General features: G+C 47.1%; 1 protein-coding gene across 1 annotated transcript in view; it reads left to right on the forward strand.

Annotated features, from left to right (window-relative positions):
• The first annotated feature begins 398 nt into the window (after positions 1-398).
• The window catches only part of APCDD1 (APC down-regulated 1), a 31,011-nt gene continuing 5,240 nt past the window's right edge, over positions 399-26,169 (forward strand). The window contains exons 1-3 of the mRNA XM_032875768.1: positions 399-581; positions 13,706-13,889; positions 16,900-17,431. Coding sequence (XP_032731659.1) covers positions 524-581; positions 13,706-13,889; positions 16,900-17,431 — 774 coding nt within the window. The 5' untranslated portion in view covers positions 399-523. The remainder of the gene's footprint in view (positions 582-13,705; positions 13,890-16,899; positions 17,432-26,169) is intronic.

Below are 26,169 nucleotides of genomic sequence, written 5' to 3' on the forward strand. Positions count from 1 at the left end.
CCGCCCCGACTCCTCCCCCGACTCCTCCCCCGGCCCCTCCCCCGGCCCGCGGCCCGGCCGCCCCGCCGGCGGCGCTCGGGAAATATGAAGAGACGCTGCAGCTGCGGCGGTGGTGGCGGCCAGTGCAGCTCGGAGCGGCGCGCGCTGCGGTGGTGGTGGCGGCGGCGGCGGCGGCGGCCGGGGAGGGACTCAGAGGGCCCGGGTGCTGGGAGGCCGGGAGCAGGGACCGGACCGGGCCGGGCGCGCGGGGCCCCGACGGCGCCCAGAGAGCGCGCGCCCCGCAGCCCCCGCGCCGCGCCGCGCCTTCCGAGCATGGGGCGCGCCGCTGCCGCCTGACGCGCGGGGCCTGGGCCGGCCGCCCGTGTCCCCGCGCCGCCGCGCTCGCCTTGCTGGGCGCCGCCGCCTCGTCGCGTCCTCCGGGTTGGAGGCGGGGGGACAGAGCGCGCGCGGCGCCGCGGCCGTTCCCGGGGAGCGGCGTCCCTGGACGGCGGGCGGCTCGGGCGGTCCCGGAGGAGGACTGGAGATGTCCTGTCTGTGCCGCCTCCTGCTCGCGTACCTGTTCCCGGCCCTCCTGCTTCACGGTGAGTTCCTGCGCGGGCGACCGCCGCTCCCCCTGCCCGCCTCCCGGGAGAGGGTGCTCGCGGGTCCCCCGGCGGCGGCCGGAGCCGGTTTGCGGCTGGAGCTTGCTTTCTGGAAGGGTGCGGAGCTCACACACAGACCCCTTTTAGCTCCTGAATGGATTGCATCAAGTTCCAGGGAAGACTTTTACGCGCTCTTGGGGTTTCAGAGTGCGGACTGTCATGAAATCGTGGGCTTGGCCATCCCGTCTCCAAAGTGTCAAGAGTGCCTGCCAGAGGGGCTCTTGATGTGGTGCAAGCTTTTGTGGGGCTGGAAAGCGAAACCGTGGTCATTTAAGAGGGAAAACAGCCCGCGCGCGTTTCTCTGTGCCCTCGGAGAGGACTAGTGTTTGCTGAAGGTGTGGTGGTGGGGCTCTCCCCCAAGTGGACTGGGTGCAGTCTCAGGGAGCAGGGGACTCTGAACAGTCAAGGTGTAATTATGAAAATCGGTCTCCGAAGGTTCTCCGGCCCCGGACACCTTGTTTGCCTTCAGACTCTTGCTTAATGGTTTTGTTTCTGCGCCTCATGGGCCCCATTTCCTCGGGGGCTCCAGTAAACCTTAGCCGGAGAACATCAGCTCTTTCAAAGAGTTCCAGGAATTGCACTGAGAAAAATAAGGCCGATTTTGTGGGAGATTGGTGTTGATCCTCGCTGCAGTCGGTGGCAGAACACGTTGTGCTGATTGAGAAGTCCTGAGTGAATTTTCCCTAATGGTGGGCACCTGACATTTAAGGGAGCATCTCCACCCGGAGCGTGGCTCTCCTTCCTCCACACCACCAAGCCTCCCCAACCTCTGCAGGTCAGATGAGCACCCTCAAAGACAGTTTCTCTCGTGGAGCTTCAGAATGCATGGATGCACCTGTATGTAGCTAGCACCCAGACCAGACTGTGACCCCCATCCCACCCCACTGCAGCCCCCCACCCTGTGTGATCTAGAAAGGCAGGAGCCAGTGAATCCTGGAGCTATGGAAGTGGCTCTTTGCTTTGTAGTCCTGCTTCAGGGCAGACAGCTCCAGGCCCTGCTAAGGTGTCCAGTGGGGCCAGACCTGCCGGATTGCCAAGGTGTGTCTGTGAGCCCCAGTGATCCCAGACTTTAAAAGTCAGGATGGAAGGCTTGCAGTTCCAGGGCCAAAGAGAGAGGGTATAATTATAGGGTTGCACTCCTAGGCCCATCTGCTTAGAATTACAGAGCAGTTTTAATCTTTGGCTGAAACATGAAACAAATCAGAGCCAATGAACAGATCAAACAGCAGCTGCCACACACACCAGAAGAAAGAGAGTGAGAGAGATGAAACAGAGAAAATTGTCCCCCTAAAAAAAAAATCTGTTGTAATATCTGCAAACAAAAATGGCAGGATGGTCAAATGACTTTAACATGAGAGATTACTTGAAAATTGGGCATAAACGGAATTTTTTTTTTTTTTTTTGCATTTTGAACTACAGAAGTGGTCCACATATGCATCGTGGACCGGCTAGTTCTGAACGCTTTCTCCCTCCTTTCAGAGACGGGTGTTGTAATTATACTTCCTACCCTGCCCGCTAGTCTAAGCTGGAATGGTAACTAATAGTTAGTAATAAAAGCCCCAGTATACCCTTGTGAGTGTAGCCCCAAATCTCCCAATTTGAGTCTGTGTTGGCCTGAACTTCTCTGGATTAGAGATTGACCCAGTTGTGCTAGAAGGAGAACCTTGTGATGAGGAAGGAAGGGGTCAGTCTTCACTCTAACCCGAGTGTGGGGGCGGGGGGGGGGAGCGCATCAGACCCTGTGCATGGTGATGAAGAGGATATAAGAGAAAAAAGGCAGTTTGCAAATTCTAACTGGATGACATGGATACCCTGAAAAAAATGACCCAATTTAAAAGTGAATCTGCAAAGGCAAAATTATTCATGCTGTAGTTGCTCACAGATCCCCTTGGATCTGGCAGGGAGTGTTGGACTCTAGCTCAAAAAATAAACAGATAGAATGGTGGTTCAACGTATAAATCCTTGGGATTTAAGAAAGGCTTGTCATAATTCGTTAGGATAACGTAAAGCACCAGGAAATGATTGAGTATTCTCCTTTTCCTCCTGATTTTTCCCGATTCATGTTAATTTTAACTGAAAATGGGTATTGATCGTCTTAACCCTAGTGAATGGCTTGATGAATGTGTCCTACTCTATAGGAGGTTTTACAAGCATTTAAAAATTCTGTAGTGACAGATGAGCTTAATCGTATATTTTAGTAGTTATGAGTTGAAGGAAATTACCTAAAATCTTCTTAGAATTGCTTAATGGTTTTTTTCCTGATACCTAGGCATCTTATTTTACTAACCCTAGGACATTATTTGTCTGTTTATGGTAGCAATTGTTAGGTAACAACAGATTTTTTGGGGTCAGGAGTGTATTTGTGACAAACTTTGAATATAGTTTCAGACATCATTTATAGATAGTTACACTAGCAAGTCACATTAATAAGATTAAAAAGTACACGAGGCCTTCAGGAAGATTCTGTGTAAGGGTGACATAGAAAAACTATGATGTTTGGCCTCCAGTCTTTGCTCAGTTTGTTGGTTACTTTTATTTCAACTCATTGCAAGTCATAAATCACCCCCATGTCCTACTGGTGAGTAAATTAGGCTCTGGCCAGACTTGGAGCCTGTTGTTTGTTTTTGCTGTTTTTTAAACTGTAAATGTAGAGCAGGACTCAAGTTCAAAATCTAATGGCATAAAAGTATACACGTCAGTTTTACTTTCCTCTCCTTCCACTTCTGAAAACAATTGAATTTCTTAATCCAAATAAAACCTATTGAATGTCACGGAGGTATGCAGCTGGAAGACGTCCGTTATCACTGTTTTCTTTGCTTAGATGAAAAGCCACAAAAATCATCCGGCTCCAGAAACACAGATTAGCATGAGGTATTCCAGATTAAGTGGTGCTTTAATGCACAGCAAAGTGCAGACTCCCCTTGCTAATGGAAATATTTGATTTTAAGTTTTGGAACTGATGTTGGGGGAGATGTTCTACCCCCCATGCCGTTTACTTGTGTAGCATTCGTTGACTTTTCTGAAAGGTGAAGGCACTTTTGAGCTATTCCCTTTCATCCAAAGAATTCTAGCAAAATGGGAAAAAAAGAAAGAAAGAAAAACTAAATTTCCAAATGCGAGCTTACCCAACAAAATTGGCCAAAACACTTAAATAGGGTAAAATAAGAATCTTTGAAATACCGTTATACCAAAGAAGACAGTTTTTGTAACCAAGAAAACACTGTGTTTCCTACACCCTCTCCCCCTTGGTCATAAAATGAAATCTTGAGAAGAAATCTGACTCAGTGGTACATAACAAGGGGCAAGGGTCTTAGATGTTAAATATTCTCTTGCGAAATCAATTGACTTGCTTCAAATACACAGCTAGGCAGATCTATAATAACAATGTTCATTCTTTTTCTCCCCAAACAAGAAGAGAACTAAACCTTAAGTGGATTATATGACTGTGTAATTACATAGTGTTTAGGGACAGACTGATGACAACTTGATATAATCAGTTAAAGTGAAGCATAAAACATTTAAGACTTGAAACATGAAAAGCTAGGTTAGTGATTGTTTACATCTGCTGAAAGCTCACACAGCAGGACGTGTCTTCGATAGACCCCCGCGTGTAGCTTTGAAATGAAGACCCTGCCATCGTTGTCCACGCACGCCTTCTTACTGTGTCAAGATTGTATGTGTTCGGGTCCTTGTGTAGCTCTGATTTGGGAATAGAATTATTCTGGGATGTTATGGGATGGGTATCGAGGTCAGAGAAATGATAGGGGAACACCCTAAAATTATTAAGGGTGTTCTGTTCTGTAAGGGTTTTCCAGTTTCATTCATTCAGCAAGTACATTTATGAGGCCCTACTGTGTGCCAAGTACCACTGTGTGCCAGGGACAGGAGCTGTGAGGAGGCCCATACTCCCTTTCCTGCAGAGCCCCAAAGAATATTGAGGGGGGAGGAAGGAAAGCTTGTTGCAAGGCTCCAGAGCTGGGAGGATGGCATGCTCTGTAGTACTTTCCTTGCTGAGAATCCCACCAAACTGTCCCAAACCTACATATACCCCACGCACACCATGCACGTGTGCTTGCACATGCACACATGCACAGACACACAGACACACACACACCTGCACATGTGCACGACTGTGCTGAAGAACATTGTGCGGCAGCAACAGTCAGCTACAGATGCAACATGCAAATTGTGCAATTGACACAGGATGTCAACCCCAGTGTCTAACCTGGAGACTGTGGCATTAGAAGAAAATGACATAGACAATTACCTCATTTGCAGCTACGGTTGAATGGAGCCAGGAATTTGAAATCTTGACTTTATTATATTTCTCATAAAGGGAAAAATAGTTTTAGATAAAAAGGTTTAAAGATTGGCAAGAGCTGTTCTTTCAGCTTTTATCTCAAAAAACAATTTGGAAATAAAAATAAGAGCTTGGTAGGCATAGCTACCCACATGGTAATGAAATCCAGTTTGTCTGCAACACATACAGGCTTTTATTCCAACAGCATGAAAAGCTGTGCTGGAGTTTATCTAGCAGAATCCATGGTAAAGCATACGTTTACAGTAATGACTGCTTATTTAATTGGGCAGGGCAATTTCATGGCTAAGTAATTACCTGCATTTAATCTAATCAGTCGCATTTTATCTGCTTTGGGTTTTTACATATCCCACCAGTTCTAACTTGAGAATACTTTCTCACTCTGATTATCCAAGTGATACATGTCACATTATTTAAAACAGAGGCATGCAAAGTGAACGAGAAAAGCATCACTCAGAACCCCCTCCTCGGAGACAACCATTGTTAATATTTTTCCATATGCTTATTTAGCCTTTAAAAAGTTTCTTTAAAGGATTGCACTACATGTTATAGAGACTGTCCTGATCAAAGATTAGTTTAAGTCCCAAGTATGCTTGAAAATCATTTCCTTCCCCACTAATTTTACATTTTATTACACATAAAATAGTGTGGAGCTTTTGCTTCTCCATCTCGAGTGGCAGGTGAGAAGCTCTGGAATGTATCTAAATAATTCAAATTTTTTAAAATGTTATTGAAAAATTGGGAATTTGGACATGGGGCATATTTTCCTTCTATTTCACATTTCCTTTCATTTAAAAACAATGGTCCACACGTGAGGGAGAACCTCACAGGTATTCAGCTATTTGGTAAATGAATGAATGTTGACTTTCAAACATTCAAGTAGTCATTGCTCACCAGTTCCCTGTTCCCCCATCTTTCACTCTTCTGTTTAGTCCCTCCCTGTCCCTGGACTGGCTACTTTCTGAAAACACCCTGGATTTAGGAACAAGCTTTGCTGGGGATGACCACAGCAAAACTAATATATTCATTCCCTTTGAGAGCTATGCTAAGGACTGCTTTCTGAATGCAAACTGGTGACTTCAGTGGTGTCAATGGTCACCTGGTCACACGGGCTTTGTATTTGGGGTGTCAGTCTCTGCCTAAATGGTCAACCCTATGCTTCCTTTCATTTCGGGAAATCTGGGGCTTTTTATTGATGTCCCTGAGAGTTTTCAGTCTCTGAACGGTAGACCATGACAATTATGATAGTGCTTGAGGTCTTTCTGCAGTCATTTTGGATTACTGTTACAGAGTGATTTATTCCCTGGGAGTAAATCACTCGTGCACACACACACACACACATGCAGGCATGTGAGTCAGCCTTCCAGAGCTCCGGGATCTCGTTTAGTTCTCTAGAAGTGGTAACCTGTAAAATAATACCCTAAAGCCTTCATGATTTTTTTTTTTTCAGTAGGTGAATAATTTTCTTCCAGAGTCTACTATTCTCTCCCACATTTACTTGAAAGAAATACTCACTTGTCGTCATAATTTTATCTGAGCCCAGGCCCTAAGACCCCCAGTCTTGGAGACCATTTTATGGGGAAGTCCTTTTCCTGATTGAGAGCTCTGCTGGACAGGGAACAGGGCTATGGAGAGCTTCCGGCTTAGTCGGTGTCATGGACTGGCAATTTATAGAATACTGCACATTTAAAAGTGGTTCTCTGCTTCTAACTTTCTATACCTAGGTAGTAACTGGCATTTGAGAATGAGATAGCCTGTGCATAAAGTAAATTGTTCATTGTCACACAAACTTTACTTATTATTATTATTATAATTTTTACTTTTATCCAAATAGTAGGCACATATGGGATGATCTGCCCAAAGCCACCTTGAAGACCAAATTCACAGTCACTTTCTTACTGGATGGTGGTTATTTTTTAATCCTTTGAGGTATTTTTTTTCCCTTATTAAGCAAAATCTTAATAAAAGAACCCAATTAACTTATCTTCTCAGTTAACCAAAATATCTAGAATCCTCAGTTGACCCATATGTTGACATGGTTTGTGCCTGCACTCCCCCACACAGACTTCATCACTCTAGTCTTCTAAGAAATAAAAAAAAGAAAGAAAAAAGAAAAAAATACACTTCATGGCTTAAACAGGGCTGTTACCTGTTCCGTCCAGCATTTCTGTATCCGGCACTGATGTTCCTCATAATGACCTTGAGTCACTTTGAGAACCTGAATCATCAAAGAACGACCATAAATGTCAACTGCATTCAACATAAAACGGCAGAAATTTCAACAACCAGCTCTTGTGATTAGCCACACTTTCAGTTACATAGGTAGTCCAATTAAATGGGGGTTTTAAAAAGTTATATATAACAAGCGGATTTATTATAAATAATAGACAGCAGCTATTCTAATAGTTGCCACCCCTGAGTACTGCATTGCTAAGTACCGGGATGACGGATTTACATAATTTAAGATTAGTACATATAGGACATATAAATTAGGACTCGTAGGACCTAAAAATATTTTGCACAAGTCTTTTTAGATGCAGTGCTAAATTAGTATTCATTCCTACTTTTCTCTCTCCCTCCCTTCCCTCCTCTTTCCTTTCTTTGACTATAACTTCTTATGTACCTTCTCCACAACATGTAAAAGATGGTCAGGACAAAAAAAAACTCAAGAGACTGTGAAAGAGATTTACTGCTGTTTGTCCAGAGTGCTTCCCATCTCTTATCTTTCTCATTTATTCAGGCAAAAATGATATGCTGAGCCATCGTCATAGAAGCTTCAGAATGGATCTTCCTGTTTCCCATCTGTTTCCCATACCTCCGAAATTGGGAAAAGTGATCTTCCCAAAATGGAATTCCTGTTGTGCTAGGACACTGGTAGCATCTTTCATGGTTTCTCTTCACCTTTCCAGTGAAGGGCACGTTCTGTCTGTTATGTGGCACTCTTGATCATGGATCTGCCTCTCTCCTTCTGCTCCTCTATTGTGGGCCACCCCGTGGTGCCCGCTCCTGAGCCCAGCCCCAGTTCCTCCTACGTGAACCCCTCCTGTCCACGTCCTTATATTTGGGTATGCTATATACTCTGCCCAGACCACTTCCACTCAGCATTCAAGGCACGGTTGTCCCTCTACGAACCTTCCAATGATGAATTCAGAGCCTGTTCTCTCTGTCCTACGAGTCCCTCTACAAGCCCACTTGGGGTCTGGTTTCTGGTCCAACTGAGACTCCCTCAGGCCATAATGTTTACAGCTTCCATGTCTAGAACAGAGCCTGGCCCTTCAGAACCTTTCTGATGGTTAGAATGAATGAGTTGCTAGTTTCAGTCCCAAACTGGAATTGACCTATTCTGAGCAACACAGTGAACACCGGGGTCCCTGGGTTGACCAGAAGTCCTTGGAGGGTGCTCCATGGGCGATCCTAAGATGGAAGTCTGGGGGATAAGGAAAGCTGTTAACCTTGACCTCTCCTACAGCTAGACTTGGCGCTTCAAATGGCCTTTTAATTCTAAAAGGCATTTCATAGAAGTAGCACTCATGAGAAGGCCAACCAGAGTTTCCATGCCAGAAAAACTAAATAAATATTAGAGACCACTCCTGGCAGTTGACTGTAGACCTAAGAGACAAGCTTCTCTGACTGTACAGCAGCCCCGGCTTTCACATGACCCATTTAATTTTGTTCCCACCAAGGTGATGGGTCCTGGAAGGGCAAAGATAGAAAGGAACCAATCCCATTTTTTTCTACCTTAAAAATACAATATCAGGGGGCGCCTGGGTGGCTCAGTGGGTTAAAGCCTGTGCCTTCGGCTCGGGTCATGATCTCAGGGTCCTGGGATCGAGCCCCACATCTGGCTCCCTGCTCAGCGGGGAGCCTGCTTCCCTTCCTCTCTCTCTCTCTGCCTGCCTCTCTGCCTACTTGTGATCTCTGTCAGATAAATAAAATCTTAAAAAAAAAAAAAATACAGTATCAGCCTCAAGTATGAACCCTAACTTACTGTATGCTGAAGAGCTATGCTAACTGTAGAATTCTACCTGGCTGTTTATGCTGCTGCCTTTCTGCACTGACAGTCTTGCTGTGTCTGTGACCTTTGGTCTGTGACCATAAGAGCAATGGCCAAGTGCAGAGTTGTCCCTAGAAACCCGAGTGACGTATGATCTTGTGCCTGCTTTCGAATGATCGGCGTATTGGTGGTTCTGGGATTTTATTTCTTCCACCCCTGGTTAAAAAGCATCCCTGTAGTTCCCTTCCTTTGTGACTGGCCTTATGAACGACCCATGCATATTCTGACCACCACTCCCTCTTCCTCTGTCTTTGAACTCCCAGCTTCCTTCCCAGAAACCCCCTTCATCATCCCCACCCTTGTTCTTTGACATTCAGGCCAGTGAGCCCTTGAGAGCCTCAAGGTCGGAAAAAACTTATCTTCATTCTTCTTCATGCTTCCGGCTCCTAAAATATACAAAAGAGTGAATAGGTATTTGTTAAACTGAGCCACAGAGCCCAGCGCTTTGGGTCCCGCCTCTTCTGCACAGGGGTCACCAGTTAACTTGGTCACAGAGCCCTGTGTCTTTTTTTACTCTGAGCTCTCTGGCCTTCTCAGCGCTCAGAGGGAGCCTGGCTGTGGCTGACTTTCACCGTTATTTTAACTCTGCTGTTAGTTAGGAGGGACTTTTTGAGGGTGGTCTAAAAGCCTAATCATTATGGAAAATAATAACACATTTCATGAGAACTATGTCTGCGCTCGGGAAAACAGTCTCAGCAAATCCTGAAACCAACCCTGAGAGATGGGTAATGTTATCCCCTCTTCATAGATGAGTAGACGGAAGCTTGGAGGTTAAGTTGTTTGTTTCAGGTAACCATGCTAATGGTGTGTTACATTGATTGGAAGACCCACCTTTTTTTTTTTTTTTCCCCTTATTTTAAGATCTCTGCAGTGGAAGTGCATCTGAGAGTTGATGGGGGTCCCAGTCCACGTTAGCTTGCAGGCAGCAGTCACGGGCGGGGTGCTGCAGGCTTGGCCTGCGTGAGTCTGGACACAGCAGCTCACACTGTCATCACATCACTTCCTTTACGTGGCCCCTAGTTACTCCCTGTCTATGGACTAGTTGCAAATAGGTCAGTTTTGAAAATAGAGTCGATGTCTGAATCACGCATGCTTGGCTATTTTCTCCATAAGTCACTTAATAAATTTCACCCTTCAAAACCAGCGTGGCTTGGAGCAGAGCAGTAGGGGGCAAGTTTGACCTCAGTGAGGCAGATACTTACATTGCAACCGTCAATTACATAGAAAGGAAGATACCCACCAAAAGATGAGGCCCTGTTCCTGTTTTGCTGTTGAGATATGTGCAAAGCAAACCCATTACCTGCGTTGTAATGGAAGGCAAGAAATGTTGTCAGATCTCTCTGACCAGAGCAATGTCAGAGAAGTGGGGTGCTGCTGTGCACGATTCAGGGGGATTTCGGGACCCTCGTGCAGAAATCATTGAGCGGCAAGTGTTTTTGTCACTGGTTGTAAAATAATAATGCATCTTAATAATCCTTGAAGTCTTGGATTCGGGGAAATTCTTTAAGTGGCAGATCTAGTTTCAGACTCAGGCAGCCTAGCTCCAGAATCTTCACCCACATCCACTCTCCTTCCGGCTTTTATCATCTTTACGGGAAAGCAGTTGCAGGGTGTAAAGAGGTTTACAAATCAATTTTTAGAACACAGCATGGTCGATAGGGAGATGATGATGGTTCTTTGCCGCACGCTCGGTGTCCCATTTAAAGCAGCATCTTCCCCAGCTCCCAGTGCTTCATAACTTGAATTCAAATCTGTTTTAAGTTAGCCACGTCGTAATTGATCACATAGACGGTTGAGACACCAGAGAGCGAGCTGTCCTGTCCTTTATTTCTTGATTGCCTAAAGGGGAATTCAGGAACTGCTTCCCATCTTCGAGGTAATTACAACTCTTGGGATTCATAGAGGTCCCTAGTAACCCCCTCTTCCTCCTCTAGTTCAAAGCCAACAGAGAGATCAGCAGAGGTCTCAGACAGATGGGGGTGAAAACATGAGAACTGTGATAATACGCAGTCAGAAATCACAGTATCGGGGCACCTGGGTGGGTCAGTGGGTTAAGCCTCTGCCTTCGGCTCAGGTCATGATCTCCGGGTCCTGGGATCGAGCTCTGCATCAGGCTCCCTACTCAGCGGGGAGCCTGCTTCCCCCTCTCTCTCTCTGCCTGCCTCTCTGCCTACTTGTGATCTCTGTCAAATAAATAAAATCTTTAAAAAAATGAAAGAAATCGCAGTATCGACAGATGTCCATGGTGGGATTGCTAACAGTTCACCCCTGAATTTCTTGGCCTTTCTACCTCGTGCCACAGCCAGACAGCCAAAGGGTCCAGGTGCCTACTACATAGCAGGGCAGGCACTAATAAAATGCATGTGCAGTTGGTCCTTGAACAACACAGCTTTGACCTGCGTGGGTTCATTTATATGAGGCTTTTTTTTCCATAAAGACAGTACAGTACTGTATGAATATTTTCTGTTCTTGATAACATTTTCTTTTCTCTAGCTTACTTTACTGTAAGAATACAGTGTATAACACATAGAACATGGTGTTCAAGGATGAACTGTATTTTGAAAAGAGGCCAGCGCGGCAGACGGAAAAAGACGAATGGTGTAGTTACGCACACCTGTTCCCGTCGTGCACACAGCTTCAGAGGGTTGGGGAGAGAACTCCCAGAAATGTCATTCTGCCGTCCTCCGTGCAAGCAGAGGCCACTGGTAGGAAGGGCCTCATTGAACCTCCAAGAACCCATGAGCACCGACACCGCCAGATGTGGATTTCAGGGTTTTAATATTTCTTACATATTCTTGCTGGGGCCTGAATCACTGGGTTGGACTAAGCAGGGTTGGTGATGAGGTTGCATTTCGTTGGAACGCAGCACTGTCCTCTCATTTCGAATCTTTTTTCACTCTTTTTGAATTAGTTGAATCCTACTCATGGGTGTCTCTCCCTCATTCGTTGCCTTTTGCTTCACTTAAGATCCATGGGAACAATTCAAAGTCACTGCTCTAGTCCAAGGCCAGCATTTTGCTCAGAGGAAGAGCCCAGAGTTCCCATGTGTCTTCTCAGTACCAAAGACTTCCAACAGAAGATTAGTTCAGCCCTCTCAGTTATGGCCAATATCTGAATATTTTCTAAATATCTGAATGTTATCAGCATGTCATCCGTGTTTCTCCTATAGATTTTCACCCTGTTGCTCTGAGTCACCATGTTCTGGGTCTAACTTTTCATTTTTAAACTATCCCCCCTCAAGCCCTGGTTTCTCTATGAAGTTATTTAGGTGTTGATTACAAAGTATATAATTGCCTCTTCCTAGTACAATTCTGAGGGGTGCATTTTATTTATTTTGTGTACATTTTTATTTTGCTTTTGTCTATTTGTCAGGGGCTTTTGGTTTTGGGTCTTTTTTTCTTTTTTGGTTAACAAGGTGCTGAATACTTAGTAGGTCTACAATAAAGACCTACTAATGTGTTAGTTACTTCAGGAGTAATTGACAGCAGAAGTCAGTCAATTTCCTTTGAGAAGGAAAGGAAAGCAAAGGAAAGGAAAGGAAAAGGAAAGGGAGAGTAGGCTTTCAGATTATAACTCAGCTGACTATGCTTTCCTCTGAACAGGGGCTGGTGGTTATTTTTGCATTCCTTTAAGTGTCTGCCAACCTAAACTGCTTATACTGAAGATGAACTGAGTCAGAATATTCCTTTACCTGTGGAAAATAAAAATATGTAGTCTTCTTGGAGTTATTCTTAATTTAGAACCCTGTATTAGCACTGCCTTTATGGGTGTGAGGGGCTGGAGTGGGAAGGTAATTGGGGAAAAATGTCCCCCACGTCCCCCACTGAAGGGGGGTATATGACTTATGCCCCACTGATGGGCAGCCCTGTAGAAGGTGTCCATCTAGAGACAGAGAGAACCAGAAGATGCCCGGCTTGCGGGGAGCCGCCGGGAGCCGAGCCAGGGAACAAATGTCAGTTAGGAGCCCTCTGAGTTATTCCTGGGCCTTTTTCCGCTCCATCAGAATTCCCCTTCCACTGAGGCTGGTCTCCATGCTCTTGCCCCTCCTCATCTTAATGTGTCACCGCACAAGACCACCCTTCCTGCCGACCCCTTTCTTACGCCTCCGTTGGGTGGCTTTGGAACATATTAATTTCTCTCTTCAGCCCCTGTTACATTCATTTGTCTGCACTGTAAGCTGCTCCCTTAGATGCACCGTTTTATATGCCATTGCAGAGAGGCACAGGTTTGAGCTCAGGCTTTGCCAGGAACTAGCCAAGAGATCTCCCAGGAGTCTGCATTGTCTCCCTGGGGTTTGGTTTTCCTGGCTTTCCCACCTGGGAAATACGTCCCCCTTTGAGATGTGAACTCCAGGAGAGCAGAGGCAGTGATAAACCTGGTAGGGTAGAAGTACATTTCCTACTTGCAGTGATTTCTTTTTTAATCATTTTTAAAAAGATTTTATTTATTTATTTGAGAGAGAGATACAGAGAAAGAGCAGGAGCAGAGGGGAGGGGCAAAGGGAGAGAAGCAGACTCCCCGCTGAGCGAGTAGGCTGAGATCAGGACCTGAGCAAAAGGCAGACACTTAGCCAACTGAGCCACCCAGGCGCCCCGGCCATTTGCGGCGATGTCTTGTCAAGGAGGCCGTTCCTCAGCCTGACTCCAGTGTACTGCTCAATCTCCCTTCAGCAAACTTCCACTTTTTTTTCAGGGCTGGGAGAGGGCTCTGCCCTCCTTCATCCAGACAGCAGATCCCATCCCAGGTCCTTAGAGAAAAGTTCCTGGAGGGCTTTCAAGGAATCACAGTGCCATCACATGCTCAAACATCTCCACAATGGCGCCAGGATCACCGTGCAGATGCCGCCAGCAATCGAGGGCCACTGGGTGTCCACTGGGTAAGAGGGTCGGGGCTGGACCAAGGCGGGGAAGGTGGAGGGTGGGGGTGGACCAGAGAGCACACATCTGTGGAAGGCCTTCCTCGGGGCTTCTCAGATGCCCAGAGACTGTATCCTATCTGCAATGGTGCATGTGTTATCTAAGTTCTAACTAAAAACCAAGCAACACTTTGAGACTTCAGTGGGTAAAGCACGGAGCTCAGGACTTTAGAAATGTTAGCCAAAGCAGAGATGATGCTTACCACTGTTAACCACAGGCTGTGAGTGAATGGGTCCTTGTTTACCGAACTCTCCTGTATGAAAAGAAATCATTAGCAAGTGAAATTAGGAGTCTGTGTTTCACCAACCCTGAAACATGACTTGCAAGCTTCTGAGGGTCTAAATATTCTAGCCATATTCTGGTAATTTAATATATGGCTTCAGGGTTCTAAGAGTAGGTGGAGAGGTACTCAGGCTACCTCCACCAGCCAGGGCGTAGTTCTTGGACTCGAGACCAGGCTACAGAGCTGAGATTTATCCCAGTTTGAGCTCTGGCTTATCTTCCATTAGAGCTTTTAAAAATAGCCTAGAGGCAGACCTGCAGTTTTTCCCCTACCCATTAAATTGTTGAGAATTAACAAGGCTCGCTCTGGGATCTGATCACTTCTCCCTTGCAGCCTGCGGGTACCCCCGGGGAGGGATCAAATGCGCACAGAGAAGAGAAAAAAAGGAATTTTTATAAGATGATGAAGACCCAGAGGTGGTTCCCCCCCCCCCAAAGAGGGGGTTTCTTAAAATAACCGCATGATAAATATTTGCACAATCTTAATGTGATGTACTTTTAAAGAATTTATCATCTTATTCAAACACCTATTTATTGAGTGTACAAATATTTACAGTGTGCCCAGCACCATTCTAGATTTTGTGTATCTAGCAGTGAACAAAACAAGACACGATCCCTGTCTTCAGGAATTTTACAAATAAACATACAAAGAAGTACTTTGAAGAGGGAAAAAAACAACAGGTGCTAAAGGAGGATACCAGGGGCCTTATTTTAGGAAGGGGGTGGGGTCAGGAAAGGCTACCAGAGGAAAGGACACTTGAGCTGGGATGTCCTTAGCTGTGCAAAGATCCAGGGAAGAGCTTTCCATCTGGAAGAACTAGCAAAGACTGGGTTGGAGAAGCAACTGACCAGGAGTCCTTTAGCAGGGGAGTAGTAAACCCCGGTGGAGGGACTGGGACGGGGGCGGTGAGGCAGGGCAGCTCCAGATGAGGCTGCCAGGGAGGGCAGGGACAACTCCAGAGCAGATCTGGCCAGATTGGGGTTAGAACTGGACGGTCATTGAGCAGTTCGCAGTATGGGCCATGCTTAAGACACGATCCAGCTTTCACATGAGGCACTGTGGCTGCAGTGCGGCAAATGGGTAGTAGAAAAAGTGAGAGGAGGATGACCAATTAAAAGATGGTTGTAACAGGTGCATCTAGAGATGACAACGTGTAGGTGAGGGGGTGGCAGGCCGGTGCAGTGCCTGAGGACTTAAGATACGTTGAGCCCTGAGGTCAGGCAGCACACCTTCAGGGCCCTTATGAACAGATCGCGATTACGGCTCTCGCTGGACAGGGCCTCCTTCACAGCGGGGAGGACCTTTGCAGCCCCTCTCGTGCCTTCTCTGCAGAATGCTGGGCTCAGGGTTCCACCGAGTGCCTTCTGAGCATGCGCCCTCCCCCGACTTCCACCGACAGCCTTTCCCAGAAGCGGGTGTCCGCTTGGAGTGATGTTTACCTTTCAGCAGTGTGTTAACTGAAAAATGGAAGTGTTTAGCAGTTTTGAGAATGACAGGTCTTTAGGATTTCAGCTCAAACCATGCTGAGTCTGCTCAAACCATAATTTCTATAAATAATGCATAGTAAATATATATATGTAATATACTATATATTACTGAGTTCTGATATTATATCATTATATTTTATATATATAATATATATGTAAACATATATATGTAAATATATATATATATATATATATATATATATATATATATATATATATCACAGACTCGAGTTATAAGGCCAAACCTGATGGATGTAAGTCATGATGTAACTGAGATTCTGATCTACTGGAGAGTTCCAAAGGTTGGATTCTGTGGTGGGTATGTTGAAGAAGCCCGCCAGCGTTTCCCTGGTATGGGCTGCGCTGCAGCGATAGGAACGGGCCTCAGGTAGGGCAGTGATCAGTTCCTGCTGGCCATATGTGTGCTATAGACCTAGTCCAAGTATTTCTGGCCAGCGAACCTAGTATTGATCTAAGGCCACAGCAGAAAACCACTTTGTCATTGCCATTTTGTCAATCAGCACAATCAAAAGGAACCCTTAGTTCTGTTCCTTTACCTTTGCTTTCACTAATGGACCCTTTTCCCCAGTAGAGGGAAAATTCATTTTCACGAGATGAGAGGGTGAATTTCCACTTGTCCCTAAGAGACTTCTCCCCAGACTAGATTCCATGGCAGAATGACAGACATTCGGCACCCGCCTGCTCTAGACAAGGACCATAAAATGGAAGTGTTCAGGGGATCAGCTCTTTTTGAGCTAGCATAAGGAGCCTTCCTTCATAGGCCAGCACCACTCTCTTCCCTCTTTCCACCGGAAAGACCCTTCTCTGAAGTCAGGCCCCCAGGGAGGAGTGAGAATGGCAGGTTTGGGCTCTGGTGGCTTGTTCCTACAACGAATAAAGACTGTGGTGTAGAGAGATTAGGAACACTGCTTGGAGCCAGACTGCCTGGATTCAAGGTCTGGCTTTTCTCCTGGTTACATGGCCTGGGGGCACCTTCCCTAATCTCTCAGGCCTTGGTTTCTGCACTGTGCAATGGAAATGATACCTCCTTTAGCCCTAGGTCGTTGTGGGGAGTCAATACGTGGGTGTCTGTGAAGGCACAGAACAGTACCTGTGACCCTAGTTTCTTGACACCGTAGCGAATCTGCCCCTCAGCGCTTTTGGGCTTGAAAATGTTTTCCCTCCCTTTTCCTCCTGCAGCTGTGAAGTGAGGTCGGGCCCAGAGTTCATCACGAGGTCCTACAGGTTCTACCACAATAACACCTTCAAGGCCTACCAGTTCTACTATGGCGGCAACCGGTGCACCAGCCCCACCTACACCCTGGTCATCCGGGGCAAGGTCCGCCTGCGCCAGGCCTCCTGGATCATCCGAGGGGGCACCGAGGCCGACTACCAGCTGCACAACGTGCAGGTCGTCTGCCACACGGAGGCTGTCGCCGAGAGGCTCAGCCAGCTGGTGAACCGCACATGCCCGGGTTTCGTGCCCGCCGGGAGCCCCTGGGTGCGGGATGTGCCCTACGACCTGTGGCGGGAAGAGAACGGCTGCGAGTGCACCAAGGCCGTGAACTTCGCCATGCACGAGCTGCAGCTGATCCGGGTGGAGAAGCAGTATCTGCAGCACAACCTGGACCGCCTGGTGGAGGAGCTCTTCCTCGGGGACATCCACACGGACACCTCGCAGAGGACGTTCTACCGGCCGTCCAGCTACCAGCCCCCCCTGCAGAACGCCAAGGTACCCCACAGCTGACCACACTCGGGACCCGCGGACAGGTCTTTATGAAGTAAGATGAGCGAGCCACGGAGAGGCATGGCGGTGGGGTCCGTAGGGATCTCTGCGAGGTGACCAGCATCACGGGGGAGATTGCAGAGGGCCGCCCAGGGAGGGACCCGCAGCAGAGTCAGGACACCCGGCTGGGCCACCCGCTTGCTCTGCCGTGGGGGTGCTGTGCTTTTCTGCATGATGTGGGTAATGGCAGTGGGCTTGTTGGTGTGCTAGGGGCCTGGTGTTGCTAGGTTCTAGCATATTCCGAAGGCTCTCCTCAGCTCTAACACTCCACAGACATCTTTGATTCTGGAAGGAAAGCACAAAGGCAACATGGAGATGTTAGAACCATGTTTGGGAGAGATGCCATGGCAGGAGTGATCCCGGCCCTGGGGGAGAGGGCGAGGCAGCTGAGGGGAATAGGGACAGTGCTCTTGTAGGCTGCAGAGCTGATGATCTCCCACCCCCACTACTGCTTCTGGTCTTCCCAGCCAACCCCTAAGGCAGATATGGCTGCCCCCTTAGGCAGAAGGGGGAGGTAGTGGAGATTCAGGGGGTTGTCTCTTTTGCCCAGTGTCACCCAGGCAGTGAGGTTCTGCACTGGAACTTGATCCCAGACCTCCTTCTCCAGACCCCACGTTCTTTCCATTCAGCTAAGTGAAATATAAAGTCACTGTGATCCCCCGGGGGAGGACGGAGTGGGGCAGGAAACAATTAAAACCTTATAATGTTCTTTTTGTGAATGATAGTCCAGTAATTATATTTGGAATTCACAAAACATTTCCTTTCCATGGGCTCAGGATCCGTGTCAGCCTGTAGCACCATCTTCCACCGCAGAAGCTCCAGGCAGGGAGGGGCATGCAGGGAGGGGGTCAAGGGAGATTTCTCCTGTGGCCGCCCCCACCCCCGCCACCATCAGATTGGCTTCTGTGGAATCCTCTCTCCAACAAGGACTCTCTAAATGAGGGGCCCCGTTTGACTTTTGTTTGATGGTTTATTCATTATTTTAATCTTTATTTTTTTCTTAGTCCTTTGAGCTTATTTATGACTGGTAGAGATATCCCAGAGTACTTCTCCTGCCAGAGACCACTCGGTGTTATCTTCTGTTTATCTGTGTTATTGTGAGCTCCTGTAATGAAAGTCGCCTTTATTCTAATTGTGGGAAATCTGCTGAGGAAGCCCACTTGGCCAAGACTCCTTCCTCTGGATGCGCCTCACCAGGGACGGTCCCCATGTGTGAGGTGAAGCCCTCCCTGGGCTCACAGCATGACTTTGGGCGCCAAACGGGAGTCAGGGCTCCTGCATTCTGCCTCGAGATTCCAGATGCGCTGAGGAGGAAGAAGGGAACAGGGCAGTGAGAGCATGGCCTTTCTTGTCTGTCTCCATCCCAGTATCACTCTGGGATGCCCCAGGCCTCCTCAGGAGGGGTAGGGAGCAGAGGAGCTGAAGCTGCACCCATTCCATGGGTCACACAAAGGCATCAAGAGGACAGTGGCCATAGGTGGCCCCTAGGCAAGGGCATGGTCTGTTGGGGGAGGGGCAGACAGGACTCATGGGCTCCCCGTCCATCCTGAGATGCTTCCACATGGAAACATGGTCCGGAGTCGGTGCTAAACACTGCAGCTGAACAGCACTTCTCTTGATCGAAATCTCTGGTGCGAGAGAGCAGCAGGGTAAAAGGAGCTCCTCGTCTGAACATTTGGCTTCCTCTGAGTCCGGTCTAGCCAACTTTTAAATTATCTCTGGTAATGGGAGGTAAGAATGTCATGAATAAAAATGACCCACAGATAATCCAGAAACTTTCTGTCAGCCAGGAGCGCTAGCCCGGTCCTTTCTGCGCCTGCTCACCCTCCAGCAGAGACACTAACAGGCAGCGAAGGGCCCAGAGGCAGGAGCAGTGAGGCAGGGAACTGAGTAAGGAGGAGGCAGTCTGAGGGAGGAGGCAGGTAACATCCTGGAGCTGTCTGGGCTGGAGTCTGGCTGCTCTCCCGTCCACTCCTGACCTTGGATTAGTCCTTTGCACACACTCAGATTCACATTCCTTTTCCTCAACTGTGGACACCCACGGAGGCTCTTTTTAGGACTGAAAAGAAAAAAGGACGAACCGTAATACCTTTCTTTTCTTACGTCCGTTCCCTCACTCTGATCTTCCGGTGGCTGCCCGGTCAGCAGGCTCGATAAGTAAAATCAGTATTCCTAAGACTTGCAGCTCTGGGAGATTCTCTCCCACTCCCTCCCCAGACCCGTAGGAGGCATTTCTCCTGCTGTCAGTCGACTCCCTGAACAGAGCCTGTCTGTTGGGAGAGCAAAGGCACACACTTGTGGTTCCTGGAGGGAAAATGTCTTGACCATGAGTTATTACCATTGGCATGAGGACTAAGGATGATAGTTGTAAGGCTGGCCTTAGAATTTTTATAAACACAAAAGTGGGAGACACGCTTTTTTTTTTTTTTTTTAAACACTGTCTGGATTAACTGGCAAGAATGCGGACTTGGGAGAGGGTAGCCAATCCTGGAGTCCACTTCTTCTGTGGCCATCAGCTGCGAGGTGCTGGTGGCGTCGTCTGACCTTTGGGAGCCTTGATTTTTTTTTCCATAAAGTGGTAAGAATAGAAGAATCAACTGGATTAGCGTGCTGAATGCTATCTGCCATCTGGAAAAGACCCTTCACCGAAGTTCCTGTCTTGCCCACTCCTGGAGTAGGTAGCTCTTCTGGGCAGGTGTCTCCTGGAGGGATGACAATGACAATGACATTGACCAGGGATCTCCAGGTGTTTGATGATGCTTCACCATGAAGCATCTCCTCCCATTTTCTCCTCCCCTCCCTACTAAGGCAACTGTGAAGACATTGACCCAGATACTTAAGAGGGAGACCCTCTAAACCCTAGGCCTGAGGCCCTGATTTAAGAAATTTTAAGGATAGAAAGAACCTTGGGCATACTGTTAAATACAAAACAAAAGAAGATCATCTAGAATAGCATGAACAGTATGATACCATCATGTGAAACTAATCGTGGAAGAAGAATAAGGTAAACTTACAAAGGAAGCAGTATTTTTGGAAGGACACATGAGAAACCTGACAGTTGCCTCTGAGGAAGGGAACAGTTGGGGGACAGTTGGACTGCAACTCATCACTGTATGCCTTTTTTGTATCTTTTGCATTTTGTGCCATGATCTTGTATTGTCCAAACAGAGTCATCGTGCAAGAAGGAAATAGATTTTGGAAGCTAGGGCTCTGAGGCTCAGAGGGGAGCTCTAGCCACCGCCAGAACTTGTGGCAGGACTGGGAGGAGGACCCAGGCGGCCGTCCAGGGCCAGTGTGTGCTGCCGTCTGCTTCCGTAGCCAGCCTGCATGGCCATGGGCGTCCTTCGAAGGCCAGTGAGGTCTGCATGGCTCTGGGAGCTGAAAGGGCCCCTTCTTCTCTTGTTGTCCCTGGCATTGAACATCTTGGCCCACAGCATGCTGCAGAGTCCTCAGGAAGTTTTTAGATCCCTCCACGGGACAGCTCAGAAGGAAGAAGCGGACTTCGCCATTGGTGCGTTTCCGGACTCAGCGCAGGCAGAGCCCCAGGTGCTCCCCACCCACTGGCCAGTGGCAGGTCGCCTCACCCGCTGGGAACTGGGAACGGGAAGGAGGAGGGCTGGGAATGCATCCGGAGAGACCACACTCCCCCCTGCCACCCGCCTCTTTGAACTTTTTGCCTCCTCTAATTGCTGGTCCATAGAGACCTGGCTGAAAATTAGTTTAAATGCTAAATTGAGTTTGAAACCACTCATCTCAGCCCCTCTGGAAACGGGACACCATGTAAAAATAGAAACTTTAAATCAACTTGTTTTTCTAAGCTTTATACAGCTTTGCTGTGAGGTTCAGAGTCCTTTGGCAAATGCATCATGTTTGAAGAGAATCAGGTGTGCTGGGAGGATTCTTCCAGGATGAAATTGGCCGCTCTTCACTAGGAAAATCAAGACCACATAAAATAACCGTCCAAGAAGATGGTTTCCCTCAACTGAGTTTCCCAAAAGCCATCGCCCTCTGCTTTTCGTGCCATTGAAGGGTGAGCGAGCCGAATTCTTTCAGTGGTAGAATCAAATAGTAATTAAAAGCAAATGATCACCGGGGTTGTTGAGGATGCCAAGAGCCTCGGGATCAGACTTGTAAGCAAATGGAGTTGGTCTCCCTCCAAAACCCTGCACTGATTTAGCCACAGCATCATACATCAGAGAGGTTGTCTGAAACCAGACAGCCTTCCCCAAGTCATGCATCTCCAACATTCTGCCCCAGCGTGTCCACAGCCCCTCTGGGGAAGACAGGCACCTAAGTATTTTCAAGAGTCTCTGAGCACTAAAAATGAAGAAGGTGATACTCCCATGCTTTCGCTCTTGAATTCTGTAGAAACCTCTAGACTGAGAACGAGCGTTCGTTTTTGAGGGAGCTGGTCTTTCTGAGCCTTTTCAGAGTCTGTGAGAAATACAGATGGACCGTGAGACTTTCTGTATCAGGGACATCTGAGGCACCGTGTATCAGGTGGCCACGGGCAGTGCACTTTTCTGCCCATGCCCAGGAGCTGGCTCTGCCACAGGACGGGGTGGGGGAGGGGCTCCTCAGGTGAGTGCTTGGTGGGCTCCTGGGGCGGGGGACTGGGTGAGTGGGCATCACAGGACTAATGGCAGGAGGAGCCGGGGAAGGTGGTTGTGGAAGAATTTGCCTGCCTTCTGTTTCTGCCTCTGGAGGGAGAGGAAAGGGGTTCATGGAGATGACAGGGAACAGAAGAGGTGGTAGAGGACCAGTGAATTCAAGGAGTCATGACCTAATCAAAAGCCCGTCTCACATCAAAGAGGAATCCTAAAGAAAAGTGTGGCCCTGCTCCCCAGGGCTGGGTGTTTACTACAGAGCAGCCAATGTTGCACGTGGTTGGAGAAGTCAGAGCTGACGATGGGGGTTGGGTGATGGGGTCTTGACTTGAAAAGGCTTGCCTGTGTGGACCTTTGATTTGGGCCAAAGTATGAAGTATCGTGCCTTCGATCTCTGTTCCCCACAGCTGCTGGCGTCTACTTTCCTCGCAGAAACAGTTCGTTACATTTCTTGACTCCAGAGCATTTCAGCAGATAAACAGACATGCGAGGTTGCTTTATTTAAGGAGTTGGCCGACCAGGAAATACTTGTTGTCAGGGACAGGATAAGTGGTAAACAGTTCATCCCTTAAAAGGCAAGAGAGCCCAGAGGACGGAGAGCGAGCCCCGGGCGTGCCGGAAGTCAGCTGTTCAGTCTGGAGTAGGCCTCTAGTGTGCAGGGGGGCCGGCTCGGCACTGGGGAGATCTTGGAGGAGGGGAAGAGGGCCTGACCTCGGCGGGTGGGGGGGTAAAGGGGGGTATCTGGATTTACAGTAGATTTAATGTCATTATTACAATGAGCCTACTTTAACTATTGAAATGAATATAAATTGACAGGAGTGGAAGACACAATCAAGTAAAAACATCAATCAGAAATTTTTTTCCGAAACCGTTCTTGAGGAACTTTGTTTTAAAGAATTGGCTGCTCATGGCCCTTTCTGGCTGTTGAGTCTGTACATGATGGGTGTATATAGGCAAGGTGGAAGCAAACTTATCTTTGGATGATTTCCTAATGTTCTGTAAACTGGAAAGGCCTTTGTGAGCTAACTTCTTAGCTTCTAAACTTCTTAGAAAACCTCTTTTTAGAAAATGAAGGGTTGCTCCCAGCGAGACCCCTCCCCTGCCCCCAAGTACCCCTTAACTCCAGGACAGTGTTGGGTTAACTTTTGTCTCACTGAGCGGTCAGGAGACAAATGTGAAGCCTGAGACATTGGCAGCTCACACTTCTTATGTCCTTCCGTTCTCCTTTCGTCCCCCATCCCTTCGTGGCTACTAACAGCCCCCTCCAGCTCCTAAAGCCGCTGTTGGAGAGACACAGCAGACGTGACCATGGCTGTTCCACATCCTCCTGAAAGTGGAATCATCGTGACCCATCGAGGTGGTCAAAATGAGCCCAGGTTCATGAATTCCTGCGACCCCAGATCTGAAATGCACCCCAGGAGGCCCCTTCCACAAGGCCGTCAGCTTTCATCATTTGCGATGACTGCTGCCTACTCTGTTCATACTGTTAAAGAGTCAGTGACAACATTCTAGCAATCAGTCTGCCATGATCCCCCAAAAGTCATGGGAGAGTACTCTGGTCTTGGCCTCCAAGAGCTTGGAGAAATTCTTCTCCAGTGAAATAGAGAGGCTCCAGGAAGGCTATGTGTGTAGAAATACCTACAGTAGAAATGCAATCAAATGCACAGAGAATTGCTGTTGTTAAAAAAAAAAAAAAAAAGCTTAGCTTCAGTCATTGGCAGGTCTCTTCCTGAGAAACATGAATGTGTTTTTGATCCCATGGAAGGAAACTCTGTGAAAGGAAGTTTCCATCATCTGTTCCCATTTCTCCTCCTCCTTGGGCAAAACTTTTAGCCCAAGAAATGTTTTATTCATCCTGCTTCTCTAGTTGATCAGTTCACGGCAAGATGATATCAAGTAATTTCTTCCGTTCTGGGAAGAGGCTGGAAACAAGTGGATACTGTCAGCAAATGTTGTTGGTGAACCATCTTTCCAGAAATAAATGTTGGCAGGGAACAGAAGAGAGACTGGAGAATCCCTATCAGTCATCGGCCAGAGAAGACCATTTCTAGGGACCAGAGTCCTTGATAGACATCTGTTCTCAGCCTGAGGGGCAGCCTGGGGCCAGGGGATAGTGCTCAGCAAGCCCCAAGACCAGAGTATGTTCCAGACTCTACTTTTGGCTTGTAAACTTATCTGGGCCATGTTATTCTATCTCTCCGTGCCTTGGTGGCCTCATCTGTAAAGTGTACCCATGGTCTCTTCGAGAGGTTGTAAAGCTAAGGGGATGGTGTACTTGAACTTGCTCAGACTCATTGTGCTGGACGTGCAAGCTGTGGGTAGGGTGCTGGACAGGAATTGGAATGCAGAGTGGGCAAAACCCCACTCTTTGCTAAAACATTGCACACTTATGAAGTTGAAGGTTGACATTTTTTGAATAAGTTTGATTATCTTCTTTTAGGAAATTAATTCTATGGGGACTTTTTTTTCTCCCCTCCTCCTTCAAAATTAAAGCTTTTTATAGTTGGTGTGAAGAGTAGCAACAAAGAAACACATTCTGGTCCTGCTGCTTTAACCTTCGGATCTTCTGTGTCCAGAAACCCTAACTTTAAAGTAGGCCATTCTAAGATCCCAGAGGAGGGAGGGAGGTAGAAGCCCAGTGGGAGAGCCTACAAAAGTATAGCTTCTCAGAGGAGAATCAGTATCAGAGCGCGGACCTTAAAAGAGAGGAATTTCATAAAGCAAATGATATTTCAAAGTACACATCACTCTTCATGTCAAGAAACTCTTCCCATTTGTTCTTTTTGAAAAGCTACTATTTATTTATTTATTTAAGATTTTTATTTGAGAGGGGTGCCTGTGTGGCTCAGTGGGTTAAAGCCTCTGCCTTCGACTCAGGTCATGATCCCAGGACTCCGGGCTCATGACCCGAGCCAAAGACAGAAGCTTAACCAACTGAGCCACCCAGGAGCCCCAGAAAGCTGCTGTTTTAAGAAAAGCATCTGGAAGAAGAGAAAATTTAGAGCCAGAATATAGGCCTTAATTTCTGCTTCCATGTAATTGTTCCTATAGGTCTTTCAAGTTTTATTCAAGCCAAGGATGGTGGAAATGAACAGCACAAATTAGATTTTTTTAAAAAATCTGTCCATATAACAGAGAGGTTTCCCCCTTATCTAACCATGGCTAAAACTGTCTGCTTGGTGACAGTATGCACAGAGAGGCCAAAAATCCCACCCATGTTTATGACATCTTGGTTTCTTAATGGCTACTCAAGAGTTGTTACGATAGGTTACTAGTCAGTTCAACAGTAACAAAACTATTACAAAATGGGCAAAGGACTTGAATGAACATGTCTCTAAAGAAGATCTACAGGTAGGCCCTTAAGCACATGAAAAGATGCTCAAGATCACTAATCATTAGGGAAATGCAAATAAAAACTACAGTGTGATATCACACCATACCCATTTGACTGGCTATTATCAGAAAGAGAAAAAAAAAATAGTTGTGTGTAAGGATGTGGAGAAATGGGAACCCTTGTGCACTGGGGGTGGGAATGTAAAATGGTGCAGCTGCTTTAGAAAAACAATATGGTGGTGGTTCTTCCAGAAGTTACGCGTGGGATTATGGTATGATCCAGAAACTTCACTTCTGAATGGATGCTCAACAGAACTGAAAGTGGGGTCTTTAAATAGATTGTATATCTGTGCTCATCGCATTGTTATTCACAGTAGGCAAAAAATGGAATGTTCATCAGTGGATGAATGGATAAACAAAACATGGTACATACATACACCGAACTCTTCTTATTCAGCCTTAAAACGAAAGGAGATTCTAACATGTGCTACAACATGGGCAAACCTTGAGGACATTATGCTAAGTGAGCTAAGCCAGTCACAAAAAGGACAGATTCTGTGTGTTTTCACATTTTTGAGGTACCTAGGGTAGACAGATCTATACAGACAGAAAGTAGAATGGTGGTTGCCAAGGACTGGTATTGAAAGAATGGGGAATTGAGTCTATTGGGTACAAAGTTTCAATTTGGGAAGATGAGAAAGTTCTAGAAATGGACCGTGGTAATGGTTGCATAATGTGTGATTG

The sequence above is a fragment of the Lontra canadensis genome, unplaced genomic scaffold, assembly GCF_010015895.1.
Source record: "Lontra canadensis isolate GAN:19392208 unplaced genomic scaffold, GSC_riverotter_1.0 scaffold57, whole genome shotgun sequence".
In the NCBI taxonomy this organism is placed as follows: Eukaryota; Metazoa; Chordata; class Mammalia; order Carnivora; family Mustelidae; genus Lontra; species Lontra canadensis.